Below are 11,043 nucleotides of genomic sequence, written 5' to 3'. Positions count from 1 at the left end.
TACATGCATCACTTTGACTTACAAGTTTTTCTCTGATGATGTATGAAGGATGCGTGTGGGGGAAAATGTTGTAATACATGTTCTATTTTTTTTTCAATGCTTCATTTTTATTTTTTAGAGAAACCAAGCCCACCAGAAAAGCTTGGAGTAACAAGTGTGTCCAAAGACAGTGTCTCGCTGAGCTGGCTGAAGCCAGAACACGATGGCGGGAGCAGAATCATACACTATGTCGTTGAGGCACTAGAAAAAGGACAGAAAAACTGGGTTAAGTGTGCTGTGGTGAAGACAACCCATCATGTAGTTTCCGGTCTGAGAGAGAGTCATGAGTACTTCTTCCGGGTCTTTGCAGAAAACCAAGCTGGACTGAGTGACCCAAGGGAGCTCCTGCTTCCTGTCCTGATAAAGGATCATCTAGGTATGTCTAATTTTATGCATATAAGCAAATTTTCATTTTCTGCATTTAGGTAAGTTAGTTCTTTTAGGCATTTTTTTCACCTTTATTTTCTATACTTCTGGTTCTTTTTTTTCTTCAGAACCACCTGAAATCGATATGAAGAATTTCCCAAGTCACACTGTGTATGTAAGAGCTGGTTCTAACCTTAAAGTTGACATTCCAATTTCTGGAAAACCACTACCCAAAGTGACCTTATCAAGAGATGGTGTACCACTGAAGGCTACCATGAGATTTAATACTGAGATTACCGCTGAAAACCTGACCATCAATCTTAAAGAAAGTGTTACCACTGATGCTGGAAGATATGAGATCACTGCTGCCAACTCCAGTGGAACCACCAAAACTTTCATTAACATCATTGTGCTGGACAGGCCTGGTCCCCCTACTGGCCCTGTAGCCATTAGTGATATAACTGAAGAAAGCGTGACTCTCAAATGGGAGCCACCAAAGTATGATGGTGGAAGCCACGTGACCAATTACATTGTACTGAAGAGAGAAACAAGTACTGCAGTGTGGTCTGAAGTGTCGGCAACAGTAGCAAGAACCATGATTAAAGTCATGAAACTAACCACAGGAGAAGAATACCAATTCCGCATTAAGGCAGAAAATCGCTTTGGCATCAGTGATCACATAGATTCAGCGTGTGTAGTTGTCAAACTACCATACAGTAAGTTGTTGACCTTAGACACCCCATATTGGTGTTTACTATAAAAAATGTGCTAAGTGCTTGTCTTAACCTATGGGTTTTTTTCCCTTTCTTAGCTACACCTGGACCGCCATCTACACCCTGGGTATCTAACGTTACTCGAGAAAGCATCACTGTTGGTTGGCACGAACCAGTGTCCAATGGAGGCAGTCCAGTCATAGGCTACCACCTGGAAATGAAAGACAGAAATAGTATTTTGTGGCAGAAAGCCAACAAAATGATCATCCGTACAACTCACTTCAAAGTTACAACAATCAGCGCTGGACTTATTTATGAATTCAGGGTGTATGCAGAGAATGCTGCCGGTATTGGAAAACCTAGCCATCCCTCTGAACCAGTCTTGGCCATTGATGCCTGCGGTATGTAACTGTCACGTACAGAGCAGTTCTGATAACTGAAGAATGTAAATGTTCATTTCTTCAAAGCAAAATGAGTTCCACTGATCTGCTTTCTCATTATTGCAGAACCCCCAAGAAATGTTCGGATCACCGATATTTCAAAGAACTCTGTCAACCTCTCATGGCAACAACCAGCTTTTGATGGAGGAAGCAAGATTACAGGCTACATTGTTGAGAGGCGCGACCTTCCAGATGGGAGGTGGACCAAGGCCAGCTTTACCAATGTTATCGAGACTCAATTCACTGTCTCTGGATTGACTCAGAATTCCCAGTATGAATTCCGGGTCTTTGCTAGAAATGCTGTTGGTTCCGTCAGCAACCCATCGGAGGTTGTAGGTCCCATCACATGCATTGACTCTTATGGTAAGCAGGTTTTACTCAGTGTTTTCTTGAATGGCTTTTACCATGTGTTTTAATTAAATTGTGGGAGCAACCATAAACTAGCTGGAATATTTAGGAACCTACCAGTGATTGGGCAAGTTCCATGAATGCCCTTCTTCCATGAATTCTCTCCCTTTCAACAGCACAGATTAATCCACTCTACAAAACTAAGTTTAAGGTTTAGAGTATTTATGTAAAGTCTCCCAAGGTCAAATAACTCATCAGTGATGAGCAGATGTATTTGGAGCCCTCTCTATTTCATTGTCAGCTCGAAATGTGATTGGACATTCTGTAAAATAAGTGGCATTTGTCTAAGAATGGCTTGGAAATGAGAATTTCATGGGAGTCAAGTACCTTGGGATGCTTCTAATTGTTTTCCTTTTTCAAAAAGGGTAATGAGTCACTTCCTAACAGATGAAAAGCTTCTATTCCCATTCTTGTGCTAGAAACACAAGGGCCACCCTCAGGCTTCGCAGGTCCCCAGTATTTCTTGCTCTGTAAAGTCAGCCAAACTTAGTTCTATATCTCAACAGCTATAGGAAATCAGGCAGAACATCTGCTCACTGGATAGAGCCCTGTGAGTAGAGAACTCAAGCTTCCAGAATCTGATATGAACTGCTCACATTTGGATAGTGGAAAGGAAAATGAATGGGAAGAGGTCAGAAGCAAAGGAAAGCAAAGGGAAGAGAGGCTAAGAAAATGTGTGGTGCTCTTTCTTCAATAATGGTCTCTTCCCTGATCCTGTTTTCATCACTAAAACAAAATACCTGTAAGAGGTTAAAATACATTTAGAAAGAATTGACTTCCTCATGCAATTAGTGTAGGATTCCTGAGGCTCAGAATCTGTTCAGTCTGTCTTCCTCATCTGAGATATAAAAGTGGCTTATAAAACTACAAGTTTAAAGTGAGTAGGCATAGACCTGCAAAAGGACATGCAACATACATGCACACATGTGCTCACAATTAGCAAATGGTCAATTACCTATTTTGAAGTTCTGCAACATTTTCCATTTTTCATTCTTCTAGGATTTCAATTGCTTTGTCTGTTTCCTTGCAGGTGGGCCTGTGATTGACTTGCCTCTAGAATATACAGAAGTTGTCAAATACAGAGCAGGTACATCTGTGAAGCTCAGAGCTGGCATTTCTGGCAAACCTGAGCCTACGATTGAGTGGTACAAAGATGATAAAGAATTACAAACCAACGCATTGGTATGTGTGGAAAACAGCACTGACCTTGCATCTATACTCATCAAAGATGCCAACCGCCTTAATAGTGGAAGCTATGAGTTGAAACTAAGGAATGCCATGGGTTCTGCCTCAGCCACCATCAGAGTACAGATCCTTGGTAGGTGCTTAACATGGGCAATGTCTTATTTTGTTTACCTAGAGTGTAGTAATTGAGAGTCACTCGGCCTTTTAAAGGACCTAACATTCTTTTCTTCTTTCATTGGTAGACAAACCAGGACCTCCAGGTGGACCAATTGAATTTAAGACTGTCACTGCAGAAAAGATAACTCTGCTCTGGAGGCCTCCAGCTGACGACGGTGGCGCAAAGATCACTCACTATATCGTGGAAAAACGTGAGACAAGCCGAGTCGTGTGGTCTATGGTGGCTGAAAATCTGGAAGAGTGCATCATTACAACTACCAAAATTATCAAAGGGAATGAGTACATCTTCCGAGTCCGAGCTGTGAATAAGTATGGAATTGGCGAGCCGCTAGAATCTGAGCCAGTTGTAGCCAAGAATGCCTTTGGTGAGCTATTGCTTCATTATAAAATAGAAGATGCTATTCTGATGTTTTCTTAAAATGATTTTCTTTGGCATTTCATCTTGATTCACTACTATCCTTTCCACAAGACAGGAACTGTCACCACTAAACTGATATTTTAGACAGAATTAAAAGATGATAAAATAGAACCTGTTGAATCTTTAAACTCATCTGTTCTTTCCTTCTTAAATAGTTACACCCGGGCCTCCAAGCATACCAGAGGTGACAAAGGCTACAAAGACTTCAATGACTGTTGTCTGGAACAGGCCAACTGTAGATGGTGGCAGTGAAATAAATGGCTATTTCCTTGAAAGACGGGACAAGAAGAGTCTAGCGTGGCTAAAAGTATTAAAGGAGACTATTCGTGACACCAGACAGAAGGTGACAGGACTCACGGAAAATAGTGACTATCAATATCGAGTCTGTGCTGTAAATGCTGCTGGAATGGGCCCATTCTCAGAACCATCTGACTTCTACAAGGCTGCTGATCCAATTGGTAAGTGCTCCTATACGTGGCATCTACACTTGTCCTTTATGTGACTGAATTGCTGATTATTGTGTAATTGATGGATTGTAAATGGCTATTCCAGATCCTCCAGGACCACCTGCCAAGATAAGAATTTCGGACTCGACTAAATCATCCATCACTCTTGGCTGGAGTAAACCTGTCTATGATGGGGGCAGTGATGTTACTGGATATGTTGTTGAGATGAGACAAGGAGACGAAGAAGAATGGACTATTGTCTCTACCAGGGGAGAGGTCAGAACTACAGAATATGTGGTCTCTAACCTGAAACCTGGAGTCAATTACTATTTCCAGGTATCAGCAGTAAACTGTGCTGGTCAAGGAGAGCCTATAACAATGACTGAACCTGCACAGGCTAAAGACATCCTTGGTATGTACAACCAGTGTAATGATGCTTTGATGTCTTATTAAGAATTCCAGGCAAAACTCATTTTCTTTTAAAACTCACTGCAAATGTCTATTTTGTGTCTACAGAGGAACCAGAGATCGACCTAGATGTGGCTCTCAGAACATCTGTTATAGCTAAAGCTGGTGAAGATGTTCAACTACTGATTCCCTTTAAAGGCAGACCTCCACCTACTGTCACCTGGAGGAAAGATGAGAAGAATCTTGGCAGTGATGCCAGATACAGCATCCAAAACACTGATTCGTCTTCTTTGCTTGTTATTCCTCAAGTCACCCGCAATGACACGGGAAAATACATCCTGACAATAGAAAATGGAGTCGGCCAACCAAAGTCTTCCACCGTGAGTGTTAAAGTGCTCGACACGCCAGCTGCCTGCCAGAAGTTACAGGTGAAGCATGTTTCCCTAGGCACAGTCACACTGCTATGGGATCCTCCTCTCATCGATGGAGGGTCCCCCATCATTAACTATGTCATCGAAAAGAGAGACGCCACAAAGAGAACGTGGTCTGTGGTGTCCCACAAGTGTTCCGGCACATCCTTTAAAGTAACAGATCTATCAGAGAAGACTCCATTCTTCTTCAGGGTTCTGGCCGAAAATGAAATTGGAATTGGCGAGCCTTGTGAGACCACAGAGCCTGTGAAGGCTGCTGAGGTGCCAGCACCTATCCGAGATCTCTCAATGAAAGATTCCACAAAGACATCAGTTGTCCTGAGCTGGACCAAACCTGACTTTGATGGTGGGAGCATCATCACAGACTATCTTGTGGAACGGAAAGGCAAAGGTGAACAAGCATGGTCCCATGCTGGCATCAGTAAGACATGTGAAATTGAGATTGGACAACTTAAAGAGCAATCAGTCTTGGAATTCCGAGTGTCTGCTAGAAATGAGAAAGGGCAGAGCGACCCTGTCACTATTGGGCCACTTACAGTGAAGGAGCTTGTAATCACACCTGAAGTTGACTTGTCAGAAATTCCTGGGGCACAAATATCTGTGAGAATTGGACATAATGTACACCTTGAATTACCTTATAAAGGAAAACCCAAGCCATCCATCAGTTGGCTGAAAGATGGCTTGCCACTGAAGGAAAGTGAATATGTTCGTTTCAGTAAAACAGAAAACAAAATCACCTTGAGTATTAAGAATGTGAAGAAGGAGCATGGAGGGAAATATACTGTTATTCTCGATAATGCAGTATGTAGAAACTCATTCCCCATTACAATCATCACCCTTGGCCCACCGTCAAAGCCCAAAGGACCCATTCGATTTGATGAAATCAAGGCTGACAGTGCCATCATGTCATGGGATGTACCTGAAGATGATGGAGGAGGAGAAATTACCTGTTACAGCATTGAGAAGCGGGAAGCATCACAAACGAATTGGAAGATGGTGTGTTCAAGTGTTGCCAGAACAACTTTCAAAGTTTCCAATCTGGTCAAAGATTCCGAATACCAATTTAGAATAAGAGCAGAAAATAGATATGGAGTCAGTGAGCCACTTGTCTCAAATATCATCGTGGCAAAACACCAATTCAGGATTCCCGGTCCTCCAGGAAAGCCAGTCATATACAATGTGACTTCAGATGGCATGTCACTAACTTGGGATGCACCAGTTTATGATGGTGGTTCAGAAGTTACTGGATTCCATGTTGAAAAGAAAGAAAGAAACAGCATTCTTTGGCAAAGGGTTAACACATCACCAATATCAGGGAGAGAATACAGAGCTACCGGCTTAATAGAGGGGCTGGACTACCAATTCCGTGTGTATGCTGAGAATTCTGCTGGCCTAAGCTCACCTAGTGACCCAAGCAAGTTTACATTAGCTGTTTCCCCAGTAGGTAAGTGATTGTTACTCAAATATATTTAATTAAGCAACCAGGCATATTAGCAATAAATACACCAAACACTGCTTCTTTTTAGAAATCACCCTCTTGGCTCTCTCTTGGCTCTATCTTCTTGTCATTATGGAACCAGTCATGTAAACCCAGAGAAATTTTTTTGGAGGGGGAGGGTTGGTTTTGATTTTGGTTTTGGTATTGTCTGTATAGCCCTGGCTGTCCTGGAACTTACTCTGTAGAACAGGCTGGCACTGAACTCAGAGATCTTCCTGCCTATGCCTCCCAAGTGCTGGGATTAAAGGTGTATGCCACCCACACCCAGCCAGAGGAATTATTTTAGCTCACTCCAATAAAATAATTTAGAGTTCTTCAATTCTCTGAAGAACTATGAAGCAGAAAGTTGAAATTAGTAATACAAATGAGCCTGGGAGGTTTATCCATGTTGTTTTACATCATTGGTAATTAAAAGATGGTTACAAATAATAGCACTAATTTTAACTTTCCTGTAATTCCTCAGACCCACCGGGCACTCCTGACTACATTGATGTCACCCGGGAAACCATCACACTTAAATGGAACCCACCATTACGTGATGGGGGCAGTAAGATCGTGGCCTACAGCATTGAGAAACGGCAAGGAAGTGATCGCTGGGTGAGATGCAACTTCACTGACGTCAGTGAGTGTCAGTACACAGTTACGGGACTCAGTCCTGGAGATCGATATGAGTTCAGAATAATTGCAAGAAATGCTGTTGGCACTATAAGCCCTCCCTCACAGTCTTCTGGCCTCATTATGACAAGAGATGAAAATGGTAAGCATTTCCAACCAAATTTCCATTGTGATAAAGAATATTCACAGTTTTAAAACCACTTTTGTTTTTAAAGATTTTATTTATTATTATATGTAAATACACTGTAGCTATCTTCAGACGCACCAAAAGAGGGCATCAGACCTCATTACAGATGGTTGTGAGCCACCATGTAGTTGCTGGGATTTGAACTCAGGACCTTCGGAAGAGCAGTCAGGCTCCAGGCCCTAAAACCACTTTTTAAATGGCTCTGGTCTATAAAGGAGGACAGGACATCTTTTTCTAAAGATGAGCTACAGTCACCATGTAGATGAATTAAGTCCTTTTATATAGCAGTTCTTTTCCTTGTGTCTATTATTTTATCCCATTTCCATGTAAAGATCAGGCAAATGGGAATGCTTTTTAGTTTTGTAGTTTTAGCCATTTCCACTAATATGTTAGGAATAGTTGTGTATCTGTATTAGATATACAACTCATATATATTATATATATCAAATATAATATATAATTTATAACATATGTGAAGCACCATAATCATTCCTTGCTTGTGTGAAGCTAATGGCTTCTCCCAGGAACCATGCTTGTTTGGCTATGCAACACTACTAGGAAGTAAAGACTTGCAAATACTGCAGTTGTCTTTCCACAAAGGATGATGCAAAGTAATCACAGGTCAGGAGTAACAAAGGGAATAGTTGAGTAACGGGTAAATGTCTAATCCCAGTGTCTAACCTCCTCAATCATCAGTTCTACTTTCAAATGGCCTTTGGTAGCATGGAAGTGGTCATCTTCCCAGACTTTAGAATATGGTCCTGATGACAACTATGTTTATGTATGTCTTTATTAAGCCAAACTAATAAATGTTTCTATTCTTGTACAGTTCCACCAACAGTAGAGTTTGGCCCTGAGTACTTCGACGGTCTTGTTATTAAGTCTGGAGACAGCCTTAGGATCAAAGCTTTGGTCCAAGGACGACCAGTCCCACGAGTAACTTGGTTCAAAGACGGAGTTGAGATTGAGAGGAGAATGAACATGGAGATAACTGATGTTCTTGGCTCCACCAGCCTCTTTGTCAGAGATGCAAGTAGAGATCACCGCGGTGTTTACACTGTGGAAGCCAAAAATGTATCTGGTTCCACAAAAGCAGAAGTTACAGTGAAAGTACAAGGTATTTTACAATAAATTCAGGATGACTTACTAGATTTGGGCTAGGGATGTGGTTGGTAATACTTTAATGGACAAGAAAAAAAGTAACTCTTAAAACTTTTTCTTATAGATACGCCAGGAAAAGTAGTCGGGCCAATAAGATTTACTAATATTACTGGTGAAAAGATGACCCTGTGGTGGGAGGCACCACTCAATGACGGCTGTGCTCCTGTCACACACTACATCATTGAAAAGCGTGAAACCAGCAGACTTGCTTGGGCATTGATTGAGGATCATTGTGAAGCCCTCAGTTACACTGCCATTAAACTAATAACTGGCAATGAGTATCAGTTCCGGGTTTCTGCAGTTAACAAGTTTGGTGTTGGCAGGCCTCTTGAGTCTGACCCCGTGGTTGCTCAAATACAATACAGTAAGTTTCCAGTTCTACTAAGTGGTATCCTATCATCATAAGTCTAACTTTCTAAGCAAATTAATCTAACTGATTCCCTCTCTGCTTTGACAGCCATTCCAGATGCTCCTGGAATTCCAGAACCTAGCAATGTAACAGGCAACAGCATTACCCTGACTTGGACAAGGCCAGAATCAGATGGTGGCAGTGAGATTCAACACTACATCCTTGAAAGGAGAGAAAAGAAAAGCACAAGATGGGTAAAAGTGATCAGCAAACGACCAATCTCTGAGACAAGGTTCAAAGTCACGGGTCTGGTAGAAGGCAATGAGTATGAATTCCATGTCATGGCTGAAAATGCTGCGGGTGTAGGACCAGCAAGTGGGATCTCAAGACTAATTAAATGTAGAGAACCTGTTAACCCACCAAGTGCCCCCGCGGTAGTCAAAGTGACAGACACATCCAAGACAACTGTGAGCTTGGAATGGGCCAGGCCAGTCTTTGATGGCGGGATGGAAATAATTGGGTACATAATAGAAATGTGCAAAGCTGACTTAGGGGACTGGCACAAAGTAAACACAGAGCCATGTGTGAAAACAAGATACACGGTCACTGATCTACAGGCAGGTGAAGAATACAAATTCCGGGTCAGTGCCATCAATGGTGCTGGCAAAGGAGACAGCTGCGAGGTGACTGGCACAATAAAAGCAGTCGATCGACTATCAGCTCCTGAGTTAGACATTGATGCAAACTTCAAGCAGACTCACATTGTTAGAGCTGGAGCTAGCATTCGTCTCTTCATTGCCTACCAGGGTAGACCCACTCCTACAGCAGTTTGGAGCAAGCCTGACTCTAACCTTAGCATCCGGGCTGATATCCACACAACAGATTCCTTTAGCACCCTCACTGTAGAAAACTGCAACAGAAATGATGCAGGGAAATACACACTCACCGTAGAAAACAACAGCGGTAGTAAGTCAATAACATTCACCGTGAAGGTGCTAGACTCTCCAGGACCACCTGGTCCAATTACTTTCAAAGATGTGACCCGGGGATCTGCTACACTGATGTGGGATGCCCCTCTCCTTGACGGTGGTGCCCGGATCCATCACTATGTGATAGAGAAACGAGAAGCGAGTCGCCGTAGCTGGCAGGTTGTCAGTGAGAAATGCACTCGCCAGATCCTCAAGGTCGGTGATCTGACAGAAGGCGTTCCATACTATTTCCGTGTTTCTGCTGAAAATGAGTATGGTGTTGGTGAACCCTATGAAATGCCAGAACCAATTGTAGCCACAGAACAGCCTGCTCCACCTAGGAGACTCGATGTCGTGGACACTAGCAAATCCTCTGCAGTCCTAGCCTGGCTTAAACCTGATCATGATGGAGGTAGTCGGATCACCAGCTACCTGCTTGAAATGAGACAAAAGGGATCTGACTTCTGGGTTGAAGCTGGTCACACCAAACAGCTGACTTTCACAGTGGAGCGCCTCGTTGAGAATACTGAATATGAATTCCGGGTAAAAGCCAAGAACGATGCTGGCTACAGTGAACCCAGAGAAGCCTTCTCATCTGTCATCATCAAGGAACCTCAAATTGAGCCCACTGCTGATCTCACCGGAATCACCAATCAGCTCATAACTTGCAAAGCTGGAAGCACATTTACCATTGATGTGCCAATCAGTGGTCGTCCTGCCCCTAAAGTAACATGGAAACTAGAAGAAATGAGACTCAAGGAGACAGATCGAATGAGCATCACAACAACAAAAGACAGGACCACCCTGACTGTAAAGGACAGCATGAGAGGTGACTCTGGCAGATACTTCTTGACCCTGGAAAATACAGCTGGTGTTAAAACATTTACTATCACAGTTGTGGTCATTGGAAGGCCAGGGCCAGTAACTGGTCCCATTGAGGTCTCATCTGTCTCAGCTGAATCATGTGTCCTATCATGGACTGAACCAAAAGACGATGGAGGCACTGAAATTACAAATTATATAGTTGAAAAGCGCGAGTCGGGTACAACAGCCTGGCAGCTTGTCAATTCCAGTGTGAAGCGCACTCAGATTAAAGTCACACACCTCACAAAATACAAAGAATACTGTTTCCGTGTCAGCTCAGAGAACAGGTTCGGGGTCAGCAAGCCTCTGGAGACAGTGCCAATAGTTGCTGAACATCCATTTGGTAAGGAAAATCAGTACCAAACTTCAA

The 11,043-nt window shown here is 42.7% G+C and overlaps 1 protein-coding gene and 1 long non-coding RNA gene across 22 annotated transcripts in view; one reads left to right on the top strand and one right to left on the bottom strand.

The window, feature by feature from the left end:
* Positions 1–11,043, bottom strand: part of LOC116090354 — a 128,274-nt gene that overhangs the window by 90,863 nt on the left and 26,368 nt on the right. The window lies entirely within an intron of this gene.
* The window catches only part of Ttn (titin), a 269,568-nt gene that overhangs the window by 237,800 nt on the left and 20,725 nt on the right, over positions 1–11,043 (top strand). For all 21 annotated transcript variants that reach the window (XM_031370735.1, XM_031370732.1, XM_031370730.1 and 18 more), the window contains 13 exons: positions 119–415; positions 534–1,121; positions 1,217–1,519; positions 1,625–1,921; positions 2,997–3,284; positions 3,394–3,693; positions 3,902–4,204; positions 4,299–4,604; positions 4,709–6,475; positions 6,993–7,286; positions 8,161–8,448; positions 8,557–8,856; positions 8,950–11,016. In XM_031370735.1, coding sequence (XP_031226595.1) covers positions 119–415; positions 534–1,121; positions 1,217–1,519; positions 1,625–1,921; positions 2,997–3,284; positions 3,394–3,693; positions 3,902–4,204; positions 4,299–4,604; positions 4,709–6,475; positions 6,993–7,286; positions 8,161–8,448; positions 8,557–8,856; positions 8,950–11,016 — 7,398 coding nt within the window. The remainder of the gene's footprint in view (positions 1–118; positions 416–533; positions 1,122–1,216; positions 1,520–1,624; positions 1,922–2,996; positions 3,285–3,393; positions 3,694–3,901; positions 4,205–4,298; positions 4,605–4,708; positions 6,476–6,992; positions 7,287–8,160; positions 8,449–8,556; positions 8,857–8,949; positions 11,017–11,043) is intronic.

Source organism: Mastomys coucha, unplaced genomic scaffold (genome assembly GCF_008632895.1).
Source record: "Mastomys coucha isolate ucsf_1 unplaced genomic scaffold, UCSF_Mcou_1 pScaffold15, whole genome shotgun sequence".
NCBI classification, from domain to species: Eukaryota; Metazoa; Chordata; class Mammalia; order Rodentia; family Muridae; genus Mastomys; species Mastomys coucha.
This window is presented reverse-complemented; position numbering and strand designations above follow the sequence as displayed.